General features: G+C 43.0%; 1 protein-coding gene across 1 annotated transcript in view; it reads right to left on the reverse strand.

Annotated features, from left to right (window-relative positions):
• Positions 1 to 666: 666 nt before the first annotated feature.
• Positions 667 to 25,761, reverse strand: part of AMBRA1 (autophagy and beclin 1 regulator 1) — a gene marked incomplete in the record, with an annotated part of 1,868,076 nt that continues 1,842,981 nt past the window's right edge. The window contains 1 exon segment of the mRNA XM_044082605.1: positions 667 to 1,970. Within this exon segment, the coding sequence (XP_043938540.1) occupies positions 1,468 to 1,970 (503 nt within the window).

A 25,761-nucleotide genomic window follows, 5' to 3' on the forward strand; every position in this document is an offset into this window, starting at 1 on the left:
TTACACGGTCTGTAACTGGAGCTTTTCTCCTCGGGTCTCCACTGAAAAAGGGCCCCTGGCCCAGCTGGACTAACCCGGTTAACAAATGTCAATAAAGAAAGAAAAAGTGTGGTTTTCCAGAAAATCACTGGGGATTACAGTCACTAAATGACAATATATTTACATTTCAAACTTAATATCCCTTCAGAAATTAAACGCTAATGCAAAACCTATTTGCCTTTCAACGGAATTCTTGAGCAAAGAAGTTGTGACGTGAATGGAGATAACATGGGTCATTTAAAACTGGCACAAAGAGATACATATTGCTTACCTTTTGCAGCCAAACACAAAGGTAAACAGCTTTGCAAATGCAGAAAGTACATTTTATAAATAAGACTCCTTAACCACCTTGAATTATACACAATGGTAACATTTTTATGTACTACTTCTAGGACACGTGTTGGGAGGCTTGCATAATAGTTTTACTTTCCAACTTTGAAACCTCTGTTAATTTCATAGCACCACAGCCTTTACTAACGCATTCATCATATTTACCCATCTCATGATCTAAATGGAAAATACGCATTTTTGGGAAAGGATAATAAAACCAAGCATCCTTTCTATTATTAACACTGTGTTCTTAAGCCTGTACAATAAATGGCAAAAAAAAAAATCAGTACAATTCAATAAATTAAAAAATCATTTTGATAACGACTTTTATTTTTGTCTCGTTTTCACCCTCCTCCCCCCATTTATGTAACATATTCCTTTAAAAACTAAGATGGGGGTTCAGAATGGAGGTGGTTATGTACAATGCATGCAAGGACTCTAACATAATCTAAACAGAACAAAACAAAGAACACGACCCTCTCCCGGGAGTCTGGGGTGTAGTGGATTCATGCGACTACTGGCTCTCTGATGCAGCTCTGTTGTGAGCTAGAGCAGCACAGAAGGACAGTACTTAGGACAGACCAGTCTCTGTGTAAGCCCTGGACAAAGGGCAGCTGATATGGGATGAGCCAGCAGAGAAATTAAATCCTTGCCTGGTCAGGATGCCAATGCAGAAGTGGGCCAACAGTCGTTATCTATATACAATGCTAGAAATGCTATGTCCTGGACTTCTGAAGCTGCATTAGTCAAACAGACCATGTTCTTAATGAAAATCATCCCCTCCAACACCACAACCCATTTTTTTTCCTTTCAAATCTCTGGTACTTATTTAACAATTACCACAGCAATAAAAAAGGAAAGGGGAGAATGGACAGAAAAGCAGTGAGGCCCACATACATAATCTTGTTTGGGTACAGCTACATGAAATGGACAGGCCTGCTGTGTTCAGTATATGTGTTTATCAAGAAAATCACTGTGGGTCACATCAAACTGGAAAGGGAAAAACATTAAAATAATGTCCACTATCAGAGGCTGGCATTCGTCTGTCCTTACAGTAAAAGTATTACAGCACCATTATACAGCACAGAGAGATCGTCTCTACCTATTTTGTGAAGCTCCCTTACTGCTGTGATTAACAAAGGCTCTGTTACTATGTGCAGCACTGGATTCAAATTGTCCTTCACTGTCCAAGGGCGCTGTATGTTGCCCACTAGGAGTGCCTGTATCTCTCTCAGTGTTGCCCGATAAAAAATGCTGTTGTGCCACCTCTTCTGCTTGATGGCTAGATTGAACCGTCTCACTGAATGTCTGATTTCTCAAATGCAAAGTTTCAGTATTGCTCGGGCCTCTGTCTTGTCCACTTTCACTCCATGAAGTTGATGGCTGAGGTGAGGAGGGCTCTGCTCCCATAGTCTCATTTCCTGTTTGTGAGCCACGGTGGATGCGATGACTGACTATGATGTTATTACCAAAGCCACCCATAGATGCCATGGTAGTGCTCTGCTCTCTCTGCACCACTGCTGTCATCCCACCTTCTGCAATAAGCCGTCTAATCCTTGCTAAAGCATCTTCTCCAGAACCACCATTCTCAGAATCTTCCTCTGAAAGAGAAATGAAAAAGTAAATGCAGGTTATTTAACATAAACTAATCCTACAGCATCAACTATAGCATATTTAGGTTAAGACGCTGCAAATCTCTGCCCATAACAAAGATAATACAGCATTAGAAACAAATTAAACCGGTCTGAATAACATGTACCCAAACCTTTAAAAGAATACCTAGTTTAAACAAGAAAAATCAACACAACCAAATACGACAAATTTTTACAACAAAACGCAAATATTTCAATACATGCATCCTTCATAAGTGCCAAAGCGCTCAAAATTCTTAAAATATCCTTGTTTTCAGGATAAACAAAATCGCCACATCATTTGCGGTTGATAAAGTGAAATTACCAGATTTTCACTGCATTCTTACTTCTCAGAATGGTTAAAAACTATAACCACTGATTTATCCTTGAAGGTACCATTATTCTTAACATTCATTGCCATCTTGCTTCAGCCAGAAGCAATCAAAATGTATCATACAGTTAACAAAAATCTTATTAAAGCTCATGAACTTAAATTTATGCTCTTCCCATGAGTTTAAACAAGTACAGCAAATGCACTGACTTTTAGAGGGTGTGCTCCAGCTGCTCTGTTCTGTTTCTTGCATTACACTTGCTTGACTTTCATTGCCTGAGTCTGTAAACTGCTCTTTCATACAAGGTGTGTGTGTGCTCAAAGTGCATCAGCTGTTTACAAGACTGTAAGATTGCAGTGCCTCAGATAAATACTCAATGTTTTGTGTTTTAACTATATTTTTTCTAGACATAGTGAACTTGGAGTGACAAAGGGTGACAGGATAGAGCGGTGGCTTGCCCACTAAGGAAAAACAGCTTTTTCAGATTTTTGCTTCACATTTTCATAAATGCAATTCAGTTTCAAGTAGATGTGTTTAGGTAGTGTGTATATACTCAACTAGTAACTTTCTGGTAACATCAGCCAAGCAATGCAGTTTAGAGGAGTTTGCTTTCAATCACTGTAGATCCACTTCTATAACCCAAATCAAGTATCATAAAGATGTCACCTGACTCTCAGTCTACAGAATCTTTATTCTGCACAAATAAAGTACAGTTCTCAAGTCCTACTTACCTGTAACAGTAAATGCTCAAAGAGCACAGTACCTTCCTACCCTATCTTTGGCAGTCTACAAAAGTTCAGAGTTCCTCCTTTGATTGTCTGTGGGTGTGATGAACCAGTCACCTGAGAGCACAGAGACTGCCTTTCACTTTTCTAGGTTCCTAAAGGTAGGGAAGATGAACATGCAGTCTTGAAAATCCCTACACTTCCAAACCAAAAACAACACACACCCAAAATGGCTACCGAGCATAACTCAATGGCTCCTCCAACACCAAATTATATAGATCCAAAAAGGAGAATGGTGAGCAGGTACTGTCAGTAAAGCAATGTGTTCCATGAACATCTACTGTTACAGGTAAGTAGTACTTGCAGAACTGTACTACATTCAACAAACACACTGCCTTACTGGCATATGGGTAGATTCCCTAAGCTTATCCAGCTTGGGAGGAGGATTGGTAAGGGTCCAAGGAGACCCTGGAAAACGGTCCTAGCAAAACATGCTTTGGACTTTGTAAAGGCTTCCAGCTTGTAGTGCCTTGTATAAATACGGACAGAGGACCAAAATGCTGCCTTTAGAATACTTTGAGTCAACTCTTTTATAATAAGTCATTGAAGAGGAAGAGGCCCTGGTGAAATTTGCCTTTACCTTGCTTGGATTAGTTTTGCCAAGGTGGGTGTAATCAGGAGTGGCCTTAGGTCAACTGGTGCCCTAGGCAGAGGGCACAATGGCACCCCACACCACACCACCCAGTGCCCCCATCCGGGTCTACCTACACCAGATAATTACTGGTAAAGTGCCCCCACTAAAGCAGCGCCCTAGACGGCCGCTTAGTTGGCCTATGCCTAAGGCCAGTTATGGGTGTAATAAAAAACAATACCAAATGACAACCAACATGCAGTGGTTTGCTTAGAGACAAGATGACCCTTCTTTGCCCCCTGTGCAGGAAATAAAAAACCTTTCAGCCTTCCTGAAAGGTTTTGTTCCATCAAGGTAGTAACGGAGCTGCCAATGCACAAAGGTATGAAGTATCCCCCCCGCCTTATAATTGGGTTCTGGGAAGAAGACAGGGAGGTTAATAGATTGATTGAGGATGAATTCTGAGACCACATTTGGCATAAAATTGGGACTAGTGTGCAGTACAACCCTATCCCTGTGGAAAATCGGGTAAGGCTTCCCCACCATGAGAGTTTGCAGTTCAGAGACTCACCCTGCAGATGTCAGAGAAATAAGCAAAAACACTTTTCCATGCTAAGTAGTACAGTTGCATCAAATCTTACCATAACAGTAGATGTCCTTCTCTTCACTGTTTGGTTAACATTTGTTTTACTGTTGTATATCAGTTTTATCTATTTAAATTTTTTTATTTCTTCTGTTGTCCAAATTGCTTTTGTTTGCATTTCTCCTATGCTTTTAATAATTTTAATGTGCCTGGTAACAGGCATTTAAAGTTGCAGTTGAAATTCTCTTCCCATCTTCCTAAAGAGGTAACTGCATTAGTTTGCTTTTACTCACGCTTCACAGTTCCTACTTAACCAAATCCTTGGTCTCCTGCAATACTCCAAATGCCACCATCTGCTACAGGTTCTAGCCCACACTGGCAACAATCTCTCCTACTGAACATTTTTATATCCATTTGCATGACAGTGTTTAGACATGGATTTTTTTATAAGCATGAAAAAGGAATATTTTATTTGTGCACTGGTGATTGCAGAAGATAATCATTACTCTTACTGAAATCAGAGTCAAGTATACATCACTCAGAACCCTGTACTCATTCAAACCCACAACATACACTAAGGCCGACCATGCAGCAGCAGAGCCCCATGACCTTGGAGGGTGTAGACCATGCCACTGACTACAAATCCCCATGTTGCTATCAATCTTCTCCCGCAACTGCATTTTTCTAATGAATCCTTAACCAAGGGGGTTATAGCAGACACAAAATCCTGTGCCACTGGATAAGACTAGTCACTGGGGTCATCTATATTTTAGGTTCTATGCAACATGTGAGGAGTGCAAACATTTAAGAGCTTTTGAAAAAAGCAACGACTGGTCATGTGGAAAAAAAAAAAAAGGATAAAGCCCCGACTACAGTCCACATGGCTAGAGTTCAGAGTGTGGTCAGGTACTAAACAGAGATGGGCAGGACAGGATGAGGGGATTGAAAGCTGTCAGCTTGCCCACCCTAGTGGAGAAAGGAGTGGGCTGCTTGCAGGTGTCATTCACCATCAGTTAAAAGAAATCTTGTAGGTGCCACAATTCAGACAGTTCTAGGGACATAAGCTTGAATCTACCAAGCCAGCAATGGTGGCTCTTATTAGCATGTGGGCAGAAGCAAGCAAATACATGGGAAGGGCAGTGCAGCTTGTGTCCACATCAGCCACCAAGTGGTGACCTAAGGGCTAAATACAGAAATGTCCTTCTTGCTGACAGCAGACGATAAGGGCACAAAACATTTCTATGGCTGACTGAAAAATGGCCCTGTACAGGCCAGCTCTCATGCTAGGGACCTCCCAGGTTCAAGACAGAGCCAGCATGCATGGAGAAAAAGCATCTAGGAAATGGTGAACCCTGTTTTCACAGAATCTCACCAAGATGACAATATATACATTATATTTTATATAGCATATACCACTGATGGAGGCAGGTTAAAAAATAAGACAGCTGGGTGCACAAGTCCTAGGATAAAAGTACCCAATCCTGGTATGCACATGGTGCCAGGACTGGAAAAAATGACAGTACATAATCCTCAAGGCACAAACATTCCTACAAAGGGGTTAGGCCAGGCTTGGTGGGGGAGAGGTGTGACTCACTTTTTGCAGTAGTAGTAGTCCACAAAAGCAGGCAGAACAAAAAAGAGCCATAAATATGAGAGTGGACTATTGAGAATAACGAAGAAATTATGTATTGTTACTATTATGCAAGAAGCCCAGATAGAAGATATTCAAAAAGATTAAAAGATAAATTAAAGGAAAGAAAAGTACTTGCAAATAAAAACTGCCAAACGCATTAAATGCAAATTTGTGTTCATTAATACAACATATCGATGAAAATATTACATAAACAAAGAAACTTTGGACAGCTTGGAAACAGAAGCAACTGAGGAAGTGGGAAAAATAACAAAACCTAGAAATGTTTGAAAAGGTATGAAAAAACGAATCATACATGGGAAAGAAAGACATCTGATATGGTGCAATATTAATGCAAAGGAGAAAACCAAACTAATAAATACAAAAAAGCAGTTTCAAAGACATCTGAAGAGAAATACAGGCAAAAGCACCCAGATATGGAAAAAATCACAATACAAAAAAAAAAAAAGCCAAAGGGGATGTAAAACAGAAGGTTAGTAAAGTAGAAGTTACACAAATAAAGCTGAAGTTACGGAATACCTGTGAAGTGAAGATTTAGTGTAGAAAATACAACTCGGGAAATGTCACAGCATGACAGAACAATGACTCCCCAAATTAAGGACAAACAGATGGAATGGGAAGCATCTGATCATTTGCTACACGAAGATGCTCTAGAGCCTTCAGCAGGAAACCAGTAAAAAAGTTCATTTGGGGCTGCACAGCAAAGGAACCAGCAAGAAACAGTAGCAACTCTGATGCAGTCAATGTTCTGGAGTGATAGGGCAGTGAGTTCTCATATGGAAGAGCAATGGATGATTTAGGATGCAGCTGAACTGAATGTGTCACAGGAAAATGTTCTGGAACTTTCTATAGAATGCCTGCAGGAAAGTGCAAAGAATGTGCCCTCAGTTTAGAAGAAAATGATCCAAGGGAAGTGTCACTTGATTTAAATACAGATGGATAGACATTAAGATCAATGAAAGAACTAGACTACAGAAATAAGCCCCAAAATGTTAGAAGTCTGATAGAAAAGATTAACACAATAATCAAGAGAAAACCATACACAGCAGTTTGCTGTGAATGCAAATACCAATGCCATCTGCAGAGGCTGTGTCATGATGTAAAATATTCAGAAAAGGATGAGCTAGCAAAGGTTGAGTTCCTGCCATAGAAAACACCATCAAGTCAGGTCACCCTTACAAGTTAAATGGTGAGGGTGAAGCAGCTGCAGTATTCATTACACTAGGGAACCTTTGCCAAAGGCTGCCAGACGTCCAGCCAGTATACCAAAGTCTTTAGGTGATCTAAGGTATGCCATACGTCATACGTATGCTTCTTGAAAAACTTGGGGTATAAAGGTGACATCCTGATGTACCATCTGCAGAACTGACAGCCCCAGTAGGAACGCCAGTCCAAGGAGTACAGAGATAATCAATAGATCCAGAAGATAAATGGCCGGGGCGCAGAGGGATGAAGTGAATACTGCAACAGTGATGAGAAGGACATCCACTGTAATGGTAAGATTTTACACAACTGTACTAGGTCCTTCCATTTCACTGTTGTAGTATTCAGTACAATAGAGAGAGTGGCAAAGCTAAGGAAGGAGAGAGGGAGAAGCATGGACCAGCAGAGCTGTCTAGGAAACAATGAAGTATGACCCTAGCAAAACTAGCTCTAGCTCTGGAAATTCCATACAACTTGTAGTGCTTGGTACATATATGTACAGAAATACAGGTAGCTGCCTCAAGAACACAGTTAGTATACAAACCCTTGAAAAAAGCACCAGAAGCCGCCACAGTTGTAGTAGAATGAGCCTTAACAGAAACAAGGGTCTCACCATGAAAGGAACAAAAAGAAATGGCTTTAGAAATCCAAGAAAAAATGGTTTGCTTCGACACAGCCAATCCTAAGGACTTAGGATGAAAAGAAACAAAGAGGTTATTAGATTTACGAAAAATTTTAGTCTTAACTAAATAAAATCTGAGTTGTCTATGCACACATCCAACATGTGCAGCACCTTCTCACTAGCAGACCGTGGAGAAGGGAAAAAGTGGGCAAATGAACAAAATAAGGGACGACTCTCATTTACCACCTTGGGCATAAAATAAAGATTAGTACAAAGGAACACCCCGTCCATATGAAAAAAAAAAAAAAGAAAGGATAACAAGCCATAAGGGTTTGAAGCTCAGACACCTGTCCAGCAGAAGTAAGGGCTAACAAAAGTACAATCTTACAACAGCAATGCTGCAAGGAAGATGAAGCTGCAGGCTCAAAAGGAGCCTGGGTCAATTTCAAAAAAGATCCCAGGGAGGAGGAACAAGCACCTTTAATAAAATGTCTGGCTTCAAATCTAGAAGCTAAATAAGGTGATAAAGGCAGACAAGCAGAGATGGCTGATAAGTGTGCCTTAGCAGAAGAACAAGACAAACCAGCATTGAGCAGTTCACACAGACAAGGAAGTACAGTTGTGTACACTTACCATAAATGTAGATGTTTGAGTGTATTCACTGTTGCAGTCATCACATTTGGGTTATCCCTGCCAGGGTAGCCCTCGGCCGGCCCGAATACCAGAGGCTTAGTATTTCTGTCAGTTGCTGTCACTTCAGGATTGACGTCAGGTTGTCAGTAGTATAAAGTAAGGCAGCCGACGCCATTACATCAGTTTTTCTTTCCCTTTGTGGAGCCCCCACGTGGGAGCCAGGAAATGGTGGAAGAACCCCACCAGTAGAGAGCAAACACCAACAAGCTCCTTGTAGGAGAGACAGACAGAGAGCGAGAAGAGGGGGATGGAGGAGGGAAACCAGGACTGCAACAGTGAATACACTTGAACATCTACATTTACAGTAAGTGTACAAAACTGTACTGTTCTTCGTATTTCACTGTTGCAGTCATCACATTTGGGTTGATTCCCAAAGCTGAGGAAAAGGTAGAGGCAGTCAAAAGGACTAGGGGCTGGCAACGATGCCCTGCAAGACTGCAGTGGCAAAGCCTGCCCTGGATTTGGAGAAGATAGGCAGATGGTAATGCTTGGTGAAAGTGTGAACAGATGTCCAGGTGGCAGCCTCCAGGATGCCCCTGGTGGGAACTCCTCTGAAGAAAGCTGCAGAGGTGGAGACTGCTCTGGTAGAGTGAGTCCTGACCCCCTTAGGGGGTGGTTTTCCATGTAGCTTGTAACAAAAATGGATGCAGTGTACTATCCATTTGGAGATGGCTTTGCCCTCTGCCCCTGCAGCAAAGCTGACTAGTAATTGATCAGTCTTTCTAAATGATTTAGTCCTGTCTAGATAGAATCTGAGGTGTCTGTGCACATCTAAAGAGTGTAGGATTCTTTCCCCCTTGTTTTGTGGGTTAGAGAAAAAGGTGGGCAAATGAATGGATTGGTTGAGAGCCACAGTGGACACCACTTTGGGCATGAAGGATGGGTTAGTCTTGAGGGACACCCTGTCAGCATGGTAGATGATGAAGGGCTCTACAGCCATGAGTGCTTGTAGCTCGGAGACTCTTCTGGCTGAAGTGATGGCCAGAAGAAAAGCTGTCTTCCAGGAGAGAAATTTTAACTCAGCTGAAGATGCTGGTTCAAAGGGGGGGGGGGGGAGCTTTTCCAACACAAATTTTAGGTCCCAAGCTGGGGTAGGTACTCTTCTGGGTGGCCTCAAGTTCCTAGCCCTTCTTCGGAAGAGTTGATCAGAGGGTGTGAGAAAAGGGGGTGCTCAGTATGGAAATGAGCAGAGATAACAGAAGCATACATTTTAATAGAAGAGAATGACAGACCACTATGTAGCAGGTCATCTAGGTAATCCAGGATGACAGGTAGGGAGGGCTGTGCCGTATTGGCTCCCTTAGCCTGAATCAAGGTGCAGAACCTTTTCCATTTGTCAGCACAAGACTTTCTAGTGCTAGGGCGTCTAGCCTCACATATAACATCTAGAACCAGTTTACTGAGGTTGGCAGATTGATCAGAGGTCAAGGAATAAGCCAGGTTGCCAAATTAAAGGTCTGCAATTGGGGATGCATGAATTCTCCTTCCCTCTGGGTCAGGAGGGGTGGGGTCTGAGGGAGATGCCATGGTGGCAGTGGGGACAGGCTGCGCAGCAGTGGGTACCAGTGCTGGCGAGGCCATCTGGAGCATAAGAATTGTCCTTGGGTTTTTCCTCCCTTATTTTGATCAGTACTCTGGTGATGAGAAGTAGAGGGGGAAAACATAGACAAGAGAGATTGACCCAGGGGAAGGACAGGGCATCCACTTTCCAAGCCATGCAGTGATGCTCCCTGGTGCAGAACTTGCTGAGCTGATGGTTGGTGTGGGAGGCAGAGTGGTCTACCTTCGGGGTGCCCCATTTCTGAGTTATTAGGGTGAAGGCTCTTTGGTCTAGCTGCCACTCGTGTGGGCCAAGAAGATTTCTGCTTAAGTGGTCTTCCAGAGAGTTGAGAGAGCCTGGCAAGAATTGTGCTAACAGGTGGAGTTGTATGGCAGAGGCTGGGTGCCAAAGGGCCATGGCCAGCCTGCAAAGAGGGTAGAAGTGAGTCCCTCTCTGCTTGTTGATATACCACATCACAGTGGTGGTGTCTGTTTTGATCAGTAGAGGCCCTGGGGAGAGAAGAGGCCTTAAGGCTGTCAATGCGTGCTGGACTGCTAACATCTTTTTGGTTGCTGAGTAGATGGATTTGCTGTGGGCTCCACTGGCCCTGTATCCTCTTGGCGTAGCTGCTTATCTCTTTGGATGGAGTGCTCATACTTAAGCTTCTCCTTTTAATTCTTCTTTCCCTGGATCCCCACCAAGCCAAGTTCAATCTACTGGCCTGCAGTGCTCTAACAGAACCAGGCAACCTAGGAATGAGTGTTATTTTCAAAATATACAAAAACTTCTCCTTTTAATTCTTCTTTCCTTGGATCCCCACCAAGCCAAGTTCGATCTACTGGCCTGCAGTGCTCTTTAACAGAACCAGGCAACCTTGGAATGAGTGTTTTCAAAATATACAAAAAGTATGTTTTATCCTCCAGACAAAATTAATTGCTAGCCCTTGTTTAATTTCTATTTTTAAGTAAAGCACTCAATCACAGACGTTAGTTTGCCCCTCCCCATACTGTACTTTCTAAGAGCAGTCTCCCTTTGCAAGCTGTTTCAACTATTTGAAAGCCCTGCTGTTTTTCTAGTATTACTAAACCCTTTCTCCTATAACTTGTGGTCTTTCTAAATCCCACATACTCCTGGTTACAAGTGTTTATTTTAAAAGAAAAGTATGCAAAACAAGTAAGTCCAAAGTACCTACTGATTTTCTTATTGTTTCAGAACATTAGCTGCCCCCCCCCATTCTGTACTTCTAACTGCAATCTGTCTTTAGATGCTGTACTATTTGTATGCTCTGCTGATGTTCATCATGTTTCACTGTTGCAGTCATCACTGTGGGGTTCTTCCTACCGGCAGGCAGCCCCCGGTCGGCCAGAATCCCAAACTCTGGGTCCGGCGTCGGCTGTGTACTCACCCTCCCTGACGTCAGAGCGCCAGGGGTACAAAGCTCCCAGCTGACGCCATGTTCTCCAGTCTTTCTTGCCGCGTGGTGGAAGCAGTTCGCAAGTGCCGGTCGGCTGTCTCCTGTTATTTTTGGTGCTTCATACCGAAGACATTCTTCTTTTCAAAGCTAAGTACCCCGATGGGGAAACTTTTTTCTTGCTCCAGATCGATGTCAAAAAAAGTTAATAATTGCATTTCATGTGGGAAGCAAATACCTCATAAGGATTTTCACTCTTACTGTATTCCTTGTCTAGGCCCTGACCACGACGTAGCTAGTTGTCGGTTTTGTGCTAGATTTAATCAACGTACTATTAAACGGCGATACGATTTTGCCTTTCATTACTTTGGGAGGCGATTTAATTATAACATGTCATCGGACACGCTTCCGACCACCGGAGTTCATAAAAGGCGCAAGGATAAGGATAGGCCTCCGAGGTCCAAATCAGACAGTTTACAATCAGAGCCAGCTGCTGGTTCGGCCGTCGTCAGTGAGGCGCTTTCGCAGCCCCTGTCGGCCATTACAGAACCGCTTGCCGAAACGGACTCCCACGAGGAGCCAACTAGGCCTTCGAATACTCCAGGTGCAGGACCTTCTGATAATGTTCCCTCGGATGGGTCCGGAGCCGCTGTGCAGGCACCGGCTTCCGAGGGGGTTTTCAGGCCTATGCAGCTTCAGGTAAAGGCAAAGACAAAGGCAAGGACTCCTTCTAAAACAAAGACTCAAGCCCAGGCCTCCTCTGATCCGGGACCTAAATCTCAAAAACAAATGCTTAAAATGGCGGAGGACCTGTTAACTATGATTAGGGGTTCACATCCCCCTCCTGACAAAAGGCCAAGACAGGAATTGGATTATGAATCCTCTGATCAGGCATCTATCTCTTCAGTGTCTTCCTCTGAACAGGATTATACTTTCCCTCCTTATGAGGATTCTGATGCTGAGGAATCCATCCCTTCAGCTTCTCCTCCTGAGGATTATTCTTTTGGGGAAACTTTACATGACATGAGGGAACATTTTCACTGGGGAGGGCAGGAGTACTCAATCTAAGAGAAGGCTTAGGGATTTCCTTCTTCTTCCCCAACACAGACCCCTGGCTATTCCTCCTATTTTGGATATTGTGGATGATGACGTTTCTGAGTCTAATTTAACTCAGGACTCCTTTCCTCCGGACCCTGCTAAACCTGATAGATATTACAGAGTCCCTGACTCCCATCAGTTTCTTTATAAAAATCCTACTGCTGATCCAGAAACCATTTCTCAGGGTCCTAAGGGTGTTAAGGCCGCCACTGCTAAGAACCCTATTCCGTCAGATAAGGATTCTAGAGCTTTGGAGAGATGGGGCAAAAAAGTGTACACTTCTGCTACTTTATCTATTACGGCTTTAAATTGTCAATTTCATATGTTGAAATATCAGCAATACCTTTTGTCTGTTATGAAACAAAAAATGAGTACCATTTCTGCATGTGCAGACAATAAGGAATTACATGATTTGATGCATGCTACTGAGCAGGTGGAAAAACATACCTTACACTGTGGTTTTGATGCTTTGGAGGCCTCTTGCCGCCACTGGCACGGTCATTAGAAGGCATGCTTGGTTAAAGGAACAAAATTTGCCTGATCAAGTGAAAGCAAAGTTACTGGACGCTCCTGTTCAACATAATGTTTCGTTTGGGTCTAAGGCTGAAGAGGTTATAAAGAAAATGGAGGATAAGGCAAAATCCATGCAAATGGTTAAGGATTTCTTACAAGTTCAGCCTCCTAGATTTAGCAGAAATTGGCCAGCTAAAAATTGGTTCTTTCCCAGCTCGGACAGGCCTCAGAGGGGTAGATATAGGCGCCCCAGAGGGAGGGCCCAAGCACAGACCTCTTATAGACCTAGACAGTGGAGTGTTTCCACCCCCAGGGGTGGAGAAGATAGGTCTCAACCTTACAGGAAACAGGTTCAATGACTCCTCCTGCATGGCTCCAGGAACCTCTCTCCTGGAAGCTCCTCTGGGAGGAAAACTTTCTCTTTTTCACTGAAATTGGACTTACATAACCCAAGACAAGTGGGTTCTGGATGTAGTTTTAAGAGGTTACAAATTCCACTTTCACACCTTACCAAAACCAAACAGATGGCCAGACCTACCAAAAACTCAATGGGCAGAGGCGTTAAAACAGGTGAGGTCCCTCATGGCTATGAGGGCCATAGAACTGGTTCCAAATTCAGAGACGGGACAAGGCTTTTATTCAAGACTCTTTCTAGTTCCCAGAAAGCAAAATACTTGGAGACCCATCCTGGATCTGTCAGTCTTAAATACTTTCCTGGATATACCAAAGTTCAAGATGCTTACTCTGCAGCAACTCCTGCCAATGTTGAACAAAAATGCATGGATGGTGACATTGGATTTAAAGGAGGCTTACCTACACATTCCTATCAGACAGGAGTGCAGAAGATACCTCAGGTTCAAGGCAGGCTCAAAACATTACCAATTCTCTGCGCTGCCCTTTGGCTAATCTACTCAAGTACCTGGGATTCACTGTGAACGTAAAAAAGTCTAACTTGACACCCACTCAACAGATAACTTTCCTGGGTGCTCTTTTAAACACAACAACCCAGATGGCATTCCTGACATCAGAAAAACAACTACAGCTGGCTTCAACTTTCAAAAGCCTGGCGTTGATGTCTCAGCTAATTGCAAGGAAATTCCTGCAGGCTTTGGGTTACATGGCTTCCTGAATCCTACTCATACCATATATGCAAGACTGCATATGAGGAAGATACAATGGTACCTAAAAAGCGTATGGTCCCAGCATTGTCACAGTCTGGAAACAGTGATTGCTGTCTTGCCTTGCAAAGGAATTCCATTGGTGGGCCATGGCGTGTCTTCAAAACAAAGGGAAAGCCTTCAGTCAACCTCCAGCCTACCAAGTGATAACCACGGACGCCTCGGATTATGCATGGGGAGCCCACTTGCAGGGGAAAGGCCTGCAAGGTTTTTGGACAGAGGATCAGAAGCATCTACATATCAATTTAAAAGAGATGTTAGCTGTGCAGAATGCCCTCTTGGCTTTCAGGGATCTTTTACAGCCAGAGCAGCTACTGATACGGACAGACACCACCACAGTAATGTGGTACATAAACAAGCAAGGGGGTTCTCACTCCTACCCCCTTTGTAGACTAACCATGACTCTATGGAACACAGCACTAGCTTGCAAAGTGGACCTACAAGCTCAATTCCTGCCAGGAAAACAAAACACTATGGCAGACAGCCTGAGCAGGAACCTGTCAGACCCACACGAGTGAATGCTAGACACCCAAATATTCAAGATGATTACAGAAGCCTGGGGCTGCCCGGACATAGATCTATTTGCATCTCCCCACATTACCAGTGACAGACTTTTTGCACAAGGACATATCACAAGCTAGCATGGAAAGTGGATGCTCTCTCATTCAGTTGGAGGAACCTCTCGGGGTATGCCTTTCCACCACTACCTCTTCTACCAAGGGTGTTATTATAAATACAACAGGACAAACCAAAGCTGATCTTACTAGCCCCGAATTTGCCTCGACAATTTTGGTACTAAACACTGATAAATCTATCCCAGGAACCTCCTTGGATTCTACCTCAGATTCCAAATCTTTTGTCTCAACTCCACGGCCAGGTCCTGCACTCTCATATCAAAACTCTCAGCCTGGCAGCCTGGCGTATTCAGGGCCTATGATTAATCCTGCACTTTCCAAACAGGTCATGGATGTTATCTTAGAAGCCAGAAGGCCTAGCACTAGGAAATCTTATGAAGGTAAATGGAAGAGATTTTGCACCTGGATGCATGCTCAGGAATCAGATCCTCACATTCCAAATATTCCATTGATTCTACATTACCTAACAGATATGTTGCATAAGGGTTTATCTTTTTCCTCCATAAAAATACATGTCTCAGCTATCTCTGCACATTATAATACAGACCCTCCAATTTTTTCACATCCACTTCTGAAACAATATCTCAGAGGAGCAAAGAATTTAAGGCCCCCTAGGACACCACCCATTCCTGCCTAGGACCTCAATTATGTCCTCGAAAAAACTTACTCTGCCTCCTTTTGAGCCTGCTGCCACATCTGATATAAAGTATTTATCATGGAAGACTGTTATCCTACTGGCTTTAACTTCAGCCAGGAGAGTCTCGAGTTACAAGCTCATGGCTGTGGAACCTTACATTATTTTTCATCAAGACAGGGTTTCTTTGAGGACTAACCCTACTTTCATGCCTAAAGTGGTTTCTAAAGTGGCTTTAAACCAAACTATTCACCTGCCAACCTTTTTCCCTAATCCACAAAATAAGGGGGAGAGGATCTTGCATTATTTGGACGTGCACAGGCAGCTTCGCTTTTACCTGGACAGAACCAAGGATATCAGGAAAACAGAACAACTGTTTGTTTCTTATGCAGCAAATTCCCAAGGCAAAGCTATTTCAAAACAGACCATTTCTAAATGGATTGCTCATGGAATCAGACTTTGTTACTCTCATCATGGAAAACAAATCCCAGGAAAAGTTAGGACTCACTCTACCAGAGCTGCTGCTACTTCAGCTGCCTTTCTCAGGGGAGTACCTACCAAAGATATTTTGGAAGCTGCAACTTGGAGTTCAGTGCATACTTTCTCTAAGCACTATAATCTCCCTCTTTATTCTAAGTCTAGGGCAGGCTTTGCTTCTGCAGTCTTGCAAGGCCTTCTAGCCGCCCCTTCTACTCAATAACCACCACCCTTTATCTCAGCTTTGGGATTCAACCCTACAGGGATGGCTGCAACAGTGAAACACGATGAACATAGTACAGTTGTGTACACTTACCATAAATGTAGATGTTTGAGTGTCTTCACTGTTGCAGTCTGGGTTACCCACCCTCCTATCCCCTCATACTTTTATTGGTATGATTTCCTACTTCACCCTTCTTCTGAGGTGTATTTGCTACAGGTTATGGGGTTTGTTGTATGTTACATTTTTGTTTTACTTTTAGCCTTCACTTTTGGGCACCTGACATCTGAGGCAAGAAAAACTGGAGAACATGGTGTCGGCTGGGAGCTTTGTAGCTCTGGCGTCAGGGAGGGTGAGTACACAGCCGACGCCGGACCCAGACTTTGGGATTCTGGCTGACCGGGGGCTGCCTGCCGGCAGGAAGAACCCCACAGTGATGACTGCAACAGTGAAGACACTCGAACATCTACATTTATGGTGTACACAACTGTACTTTTCTCTAGTTCTACTAAACCTTTTCTCTTATAAATTCTTGTCTTCCTAATTTCGACATAACTCCTTGGTAAAATTGGCTTATTTTATTTCAATAAGACAGGTATGCAAAACAAGCAAGTCAGAGTAACTACTGCCTTCTCTTATTGTTTCTGTAGACTTGCATATCTGTGAAATCAGGGCCAGCCCTTTTCATCATACTACTGCAATCCACCACTTTTCTGGTCTATTCTGATCCTCCCCCTCCCCACAACAACAACTGCAGCGGTCTACAAAAGACTCCCACTTATCCTCCCACTCTAGGAATCTGTCCCTGTGCAGCCAAAGATGTACTATAGTATTTGTCCACTAGCGGGCATCGTCTCCTCATAATTCCTGTTTCATGACTTCTTTATTTTCACTACCTCTTAATTACTTATTTATTTGGATATCTGCTTTGATCTTTAATAAACTTTATTCTACTCCTCTCTCTCAACTCCACGCCCACCTCATCCCACCTAATCCCTGTCCCATGAACTTACCTTCAGCTACTAGTGCTCCACAGATTGGTTCTTGTTCACCCTTAGCCTTCCCTTGGGTCTGCGGGCTCACTCCGCTCCCCTACCCTGCCCCCCAATTCCCACCTGCCCCAGCAACTCTACATTTATACCCTTTAGCCACACCCATCACCCGCCCCAATTAGTAACCTCCTCCCTTCCACACCCACTTCTTACTCCTCCCCTCTTTTCACCAATACTCTTCCATTATCACCCCCTCTCTGTCTCCTTCCAAAATTTATAACTCACATACCTAGTAAACTAGCCAGCCACAGCATACCTTCCCTCAATATCCTATCCCACTATGCTCTCAAAAGCCGTATCCTTCTGTACTCATCTAGTACTGTTCCTCAACATATCCTATATCTACTACCTGACCCTGCCAACTAACTATAACCACACTCCATCCTTTCATACTACTAACCATCTTAACCTACCTGTCTTACATTCACACTTCCCAATCTCTCCATGCTTATACCCCATAAAACTCCATCTTTTCTTCTCTTATAAACTTATTACTCCTCACAACTATCCGAACCCTACAACTACCACCTTAAATCTAGCTAAACTCAACCCTGTCTCTAAGCAAACAAAGTACCTCCCCAACCTAATGCTATATCTGACTTCTATTCTATTATTAGGAGACATACACCCCAGCCCAGGCCCATCCTCATCCCCGCCAACGGATAAATCCATAATACTCACCTCCTTAAACGCCCAAAGTATAGTTAACAAAATCCGTAATCTGCATGCCTGGCTTACATATAACAAACCAGACATTTTGTCCATCTCTGAAACTTGGTTAAAACCTCATATAAAAGATTCAGAAATAATTCCACCCAACTACTCTATAATCAGAAAAGACAGAACAAACAAAAAAGGAGGTAGAGTAGCCCTTCTATACCTATCCTCCTTAACAGTTACCCCTTACAACAAACCAACTCCCCAATTCAATAATGCAGAACTACTCCTGGCTCTGCTTCAAGTAAATAAACACAAACACATATGCATAGCCTCCCTCTACATCCCCCCAGGCAACAATATTTCTACACTAGAAGATATCCTCTCCTGGCATTCCAATAACATTAACAATGAAACTATACTTATGGGTGACATGAATATTAATTGGTCTGCAATAGTCTCCCACAAATCCACTTATCATTAATCTTTACAACTTTTCTCAACTGATCAACTCCATAACTCGGCCCGCAAAAAAACTCACCAGTGACAGCATCCTAGACTGGATATTAGTCTCCCATCCTCATTACTTCTCACATAGTGGCACCCTGCCTGATTCCCTTAGTGACCACTTGCCCACATTCACACACCGACTAACTTCATCCCTACATCTTACTCACAATTTTATTACTACTCGCTGCCAAAAAAACTTTAACCCCACTACCTTTTCCAACTCTCTAAAAGCAATCAACTGGTACACCTTAAAAATTCTACCCCTGGAACAGGCTGTCGCCCACTTTAACTCCACTTTTCTACACCTCCTAGAGCAACAAGCCCCCATAACAACAAAACGAATAAAAAACAAAACTGCCCCTTGGCTAACAAAAAACACACTAGTAACTATGCACCTTAGAGATAAGGCATGGTCATCATATTAGAAACATAGGACTCCCCTAGCCCATAACAAATACAAAACACTCAGAAACAAAGTAAAACAACTTATCATCTGCGATAGACAAAATTACTTCTCCATAATCCAAAACAACAACAAAACAAACCCTCAAAAATTTTGGAAATGCATGTCTACCCTCCCTCCTCAATCCCATCAAACCAGATAACCCAAGCCCAGGCCCTAACACTCCTGACATAGACTTGGCCACTCAATTCAACACCTTCTTCACTGATTCTATCTCCAAACTAACCTCATCCTTTTCATCTTCAAACCCCACCATACCCCCTCCACTACACCCCAATCCTCTCCTACCAACTTTTCACCCCTCACCACTGCTCATTCCCCTATCTCCACTCCATCATCAACATTCTCAAAGCCCCCCCTCCCCCCACCATTTTCACAAAAACCTATACCCACATCCACCATAAAAATACTGCAGAAACTAAAACCATGCTCTAATGCCCCTGATAACATTCCTTCTTACTTTCTCAGTATAGCTGCTGAAGCCATTGCCTACCCCATCAGCATTTTAATTAACCGTTCCATTCAAGAAAGCTCGGTACCCCAAATCTGGAAAAAGGCTTTTGTTGTTCCATTGCACAAAGGAGGCATCAACAACAATATTACTAATTTTCATCCCATCGCTATTCTATCTCCTATCTCTAAACTTTTAGAAAAGTGTATTCACCTACAACTCCTACCATACCTCTTAGACAATAACCTACTAACTCTAACACAACATGGTTTCAGACCAAGACACAGTATTATGACCGCCCTACTCTCCTTCCTGAAAGCTGTGAACAAAGCCCGGGACACAGGACACATTGTCTCTACCCTCCTACTAGACCTCTCTAAAGCCTTTGATACTATCTCCCACAATTTATTACTAACTAAACTCTCCAAGCTTAACTTGTCACCCTCTTCTCTGAATGGGTTTCACTAGCTACTTATCCAATAGATATCAGGCAATGAGATGGAAAAAAGCCACCTCCCCTTTCATCAACACCCCAACCGGTGTTCCCCAAGGATCTACACTGGGTCCCCTGCTTTTCAATATTTTCATAAATGATTTCCATAACTCTATCCCTTCAATTAAAATTATCCAATACGCAGATGATTCAGCTATAATCTGCTCTGCTACCTCCATCCCCACACTGCTAAAGCTTACTTAAGATGCATTCTCAACCACCGAACAATGGATGAAAACAAATCACCTTGTACTCAATGCCTCCAAAACCAAAGTAATAGTATTCACCCCCTCTAAAGCTACCTTTTTCAATCCACGTAATTTCACTATTACTAGTCACAACAATAAACCCTTAGAACTGGTATCTGAGGCCAAATTACTTGGGGTCCAAATTGATAGTCAGCTTAAATTCAATTCCCATCTTCAACTAAATATAAAAAACCCCACCACAAACTCGGCATGCTCTACACACAGAATCGTTTATCTTACACCCTCCACCAAACTCACCCTATCTACCACATTTCTCATCCCACCCCCCCTCTATGGAGCCCTACTTCTAAGTAACCTACAATCTTCTCTCAAAACACAACTCTCCTCTTGCTATAACAAAATTGTCAAGTTTGCTACCTCCCATAAGTCCTCCTCACACCACTGTTCAGCTCTCCACAAACTAAAATGGTTAGAACTACCCAATCACCTCACTTACGTACAACTGACTCTTGCACACAAACTCATCTTCAATCCCTCCCTCTGCCCATCCCTTTCCTCTACCTTCAAAATGCACCTCCCTGATAGAATTCTAAGATCTAACAACCAAAACTAAATTGAACTGTATAAACCAATTCGTCCCCCTGGAAAAAATCTCTTATCCTACAGTCTTGGCTAGTCTCTGGAACTCCTTACACACATCCATTCGTACCATCACAAATCACTTCATTCAAAAAAAATCCCTTCACTCACACCTAATTTCCCAGTGGGAATGCCCCTGCTCCCACCCAACATAATCTCCTCATACTGAGAATGTTCACATCTCCTCCCCTATTCATAATGAGAATTTCTACTTACTCTCCTAAACTCATAGATCTTGCTCTTGCTTGTATTAGCTTTTTCTGAATACTTAAAGGTACCTTAGTGTAAATATACCCTCTGATGGAAAAGGTTCTCTGTTTCTATTTTGAAAGGTTCTATGTCAGCTCATATACCTTTCTGTTGATTGTATTAAGCTACTCATCCTGAATGTATGAAAGATATCTCCAGTGTTACCCACCCTAAGTTGTAAAAGCCTCTCAGTTTCTATACTGTAAATTGTTTTCAGCGATACAAGATTGTAATATTTGTATATGTTTGTACACTAGTCTACTGTATTTCTAAGTCCATAGAAATTGTATAATTGAAACTAAATATCTTACTGTAACCTTGCTAACTGTTTTTGGAGCTTTTCTCCCCAGGACTCCATTGAAAACGGGTTATTTTGGCCCAATGGACTATCCTGGTAAACCAACTGCAAATAAATAAATAAATGCACCTGCCATCCAGGTGTGCACCCCAGGCACAGTCTGATGAGTCTGTGGTGAGGGTTTGGGCAGCAGGGGGTGGTGAGAATGGTAGTTCCTTGTTGTGGGAGCATGCTGCTGCCCACCAAAGAAAGTCTTTCCTTAGGCAAGGTATCCCTGGTATAAGAGTTTCCAGGTCTTGAGAGTGTTGGCACCAAAGGCTTTTTAGGTACCATTGTAGTTTCCTCATATGCAGTCTGGCATATGGAGTGAGTAGAATGCAAGATGCCATGAACTCCAGAGCTTGCAGGACTTTCCTTGCATATAACTGGGGTCTGGTGGCTAGTTGAGAGAAGTAGGCTGTCAGGTAAGATTGCTTTTCTGGTGTAAGGAACGCCATCTGGGATGCTGTGTCCAGGCTTGCTCCCAGGAATATAATCCTTTGTGTGGGTACTAGTTTTGATTTCTTTTCGTTGACAGTGTACCCTAGGGAGGTCAGTAGGAACTTTACAAAGGCCAGGTGCTGGAGCAGCTTTTCCTGGCTGTCTGCCTGAATTAGGCAGTCATCTGAGTATGGGTAAATCTGGATATTCTTTTGGGAGTTGTAGATAAGTCAAAGGGAAGTGCAGAGAACTGAAAGTGCAGATATCCTGCCCCAAAATGTAGATATTTCCTGCATGATTCCCTGATAGGAATGTGGAGGTAGGCCTTTTTTAGGTCTAGGGTGGCTAGCCAAGCATTCTTGGACAGCATGGGTAGGAGTTGCAGGAGGGTGAGCACTTTGAATTTTATCATCACCAAGATTTGGGGACCAACGTAGATAGCAATCTCTCCTTTGATAATCACGTTGCCAAAGTGGTTAGAAAGACCTTCTATATAGCCCACCTTATCACGAAAGGGTACGCATCTAGATCAAGAGAGGTCATTGTGCCCCTCGACTCATCACTCATCAGGCCCATAATTGAAAACAATGCCCCTTTTGGGATGTACCTTACCCGACACCTGCAGCAACTGGACAGACCCCAAAAGTACCTCACCAAGAGGATCATGGGCTACAAACAGATGTCCTATGCAGCTCGACTAAAGAAACTCCAGCTCTACTCAGTTGCTTACCGTCTACTCAGAGGCAATCTATGCCTGACGTACAAAGCCATGTCAAACCCAGAATAAATGGACATGCTCCACCTCAAAAAATCCAAGTCCCTTAGAGCTACACGCTCCAGGGACCTAAACCTCAGCACAAAAATAAATAGGACATGCTGGAGGGACAGATTCATTTCCCAAAGGCTCCCCTCACTCTGGAATAGAATCCCAATTCATGTAAGACATAGCCCCTCGCTGACTCTCTCCAAGCGAAATTTGGATGCGTGGATGGGAAATCGCAAATTCACCCCTGGGATCTCTCCTGTGACCCTGCTAGACAGAGGCACAACAGTAAACTAATCTTAAAAGGGTACCTTCTGTGACCTACATTACAGAGGCACAGTAGGTTAATCTAATAGGGAGGTGGAAGCCAAATACACTCTGGCTAGGCTTATAAATGCCCTAGGGCAGACAGCCTAGTATCTACCTATGAACCTATAAAGTGTTTAGAATTGATAGATCAAGGATTGGGCGCCAAGTGCCCTCTTTCCTGGGTACCAAAAATGCCTGGAGTAGAAACCTTGCCCTATCTGTTCTGCAGAAATGTGCTTTATTGCCCTCAGAGAGCAGGGAAAGGACTTGTTTTTTTGCCTCTGCCCACTGGTTTGGTGGTAAATCTGGGAACCCTTTTGGGGTTGGAAGAGTGTGGAAAGAAAATTTGTATCCCTGGGACACTATGTTGAGGATCCAGCGGTCGTTGGTAATGGTGGCCTAGGTGCTTGCGTGGAAGGAGAGTTTTCCTCCTAGCGGCAGGTGGGCAGAGGGAGGGGGGAGGGGGGGGTCATTGTGAGTTCCTCCCATGAGGGGTGGCTTAGAAAGTACAGTTGTGTACACTTACCATAAATGTAGATGTTCGAGTGTATTCACTGTTGCAGTCATTACATTTGGGTAATCTGCTGGCAGGTTGCCCTCAGTTGGCCTGATTAACAAAGTCTTGGGTCCTGCATAGGTTGCTCTCTCTTCTTCCATGACGTCAGGTCATCAGGGGTATAAAACATGCAGCAGACGCCATTTTCATCAGTTTTAATTGCCCCATATGTCAGGTGCTCCCCAAATGGGGAGCAATATATATATATATATATATATATATATATATATATATATATATATATATATATATATATATATGCATGTAATTAAGAACACAAAAAATACATACCTCCAAATAAAAGCAAATACACCAAAAAGGCTTTTAAGCATAGTAAAAGAAGAAGTATAGTAAGAGAAAAACGGGGCTGGAGGGTGGGTAACCACGACTGCAACAGTGAATACACTCGAACATCTACATTTATGGTAAGTGTACACAACTGTACTATGTTCTTCGTGTTTCACTGTTGCAGTCATTACATTTGGGTAGAATCCCAAAGCTATGCTTGGGAGGATGGAATTATACAGCATTAGGAGCAGCTATAAGGCCCTGCAGGACAGCAGTGGCAAAGCCTGCGCTGGATTTAGAGAAGAGAGGTAAATGGCAATTGTTTGGTGAACATATATGGCTGGAACCTGTATTCTGAGAGACTGCCTTACATATTACCTGCAATTATACAGAGCGGAGTACATATTTTTTTGGTTATAGAGTTTAATTGTTGCTTAGATCTGTGTTGAAACTATTGTCTTACTGTTCTGAGAGACTGATCGGCAAATATACAGAGCTGAGAATATTTTTTTTGGTTTTAAAATTTGTACTGTTAGCTTTTGCTTAGATCTGTTGAAACTGTTTTGTCCCACCCAGTCTCCCTATTTTTCGTTTGTAGTTTAAATTTGGTGGCTTTTGGAGTTGCCCGCCCAACTGTAGATTTGATCTGGGACACTCCCCCGTCCCATCTCTACCACATTCTACCTAATAAACTGTTTCTGTACTTGCTTTTAGTTCTTTTTAATTTAATTGCATTTTTTAAACTGTGTTTGGTCTAATATTGCTGCATAATCAAGTGTGCTAGCTTGCACTGCATGTGAATTGTTTTTTACTACTGTTTTTGCTACTTTTCTGTACAAAAAAAAAAAAACTAAGCCTGTTTCCTACCTTTCCTGTAACTAGTGTTCCAGATATAGATTTGCTGTGTATCCAGGACTGTATGTAAGCTTTTGAGTCCCCCAAGCCTTTCTGTGTTGGAGGGAAGCCTTCTAGCTTATCAGTGGGAGTGGTAAGCACTAGGTAACCTGTCTACCACATAAGTAGTGGTTCTGGCCCAGAATTTGTAGTTACTGGCCGTTTGGGCAATCTCTTCCATCTCTCTCAACTTTCTGATTTGAAAGCCTGAATTTGCACTTGTTTCTGTCCTGTAACTCATCTAGTGCAGATACAGATTCTTAGTTTTAGCACTTAAATTTGCTTGTTCATGCTCAGCACTTGTTCAGAACTTGTAAGCACTAAATAAGCTACTAATTACTATAGCACTCTATCTTCCACATTACCTAGACGAAACCAGTTTTTGTACTTACTTTTCTCACTTGCTTAGAGAAAAACAGCTCTTGTACTCACTTTCCTCACTTATCTAGAGAAAAAACCCTGCAACTCTCTTTTTGCGCGGTCTTGAGCACAGAGCAGTGTCGGGCAGCGCCGGGTTAGTCGGGGTATACTATTCCCGGCCCCACAAAGTCTGCGCTGTAAATTTTCCCTTAGAACTAGGCAAGCCTCAACTCAATTGCTTCAGATCAGCTGCTCTTATTGCAGCACTTGCAAAACAGAAATCAGCACTTGTCCTAATCTCCTAGACAGCACTATTATTCTCCAAATTTCCCAGACAGCACTATTATAATATAGCATAAGACCCTCGATCATCCACAGGACTTAAGTTCAGTTTACTCTTCAAAGCATGTCCAGAGGTCAGCTTCAGGTGTACTCTCCAGTTCATCTGGTGAAATTGGGCATCCTGAGGCAATGTCACAACTGCCTCATGTATACAGACAACCCTCTCCTCTTACCTCTAGACACAAACACTTGTGAGAGATGCAAATACACAGCCAGACTGGAGGCTAAGCGCTCTCAACCCATGACTGTAACAGACAGTCAAGAGGATAAGGGACACACTTGCATCACACCACCTGTCACACATGAATCGACAAAACAAGCACTGGTAAAACATACGCATAAATACACAAAAACATATTCGGAGGCACTAGGTACCAATCTGAAAAAGAAACGGTGCCCTCCAAAGCAGACAAGCAAGCAACCTGCACCCCCAAACACAAGCCAAAAAACACATAATTCACCTCAGTAGTGTGCCTCACAACAGCCCTTAAGGCAAAACACCATACCTAACACGCTAGTAATAGGAGACTCTATAGTAAGGCACACGGATGTTCCACTCACCAGGCTTAACAAGGAGAAGGTTACTGTCAGCTGCCTGTCGG

Source organism: Protopterus annectens, chromosome 9.part0 (genome assembly GCF_019279795.1).
Source record: "Protopterus annectens isolate FY-2018-M chromosome 9.part0, PAN1.0, whole genome shotgun sequence".
NCBI lineage: Eukaryota > Metazoa > Chordata > Ceratodontiformes > Protopteridae > Protopterus > Protopterus annectens.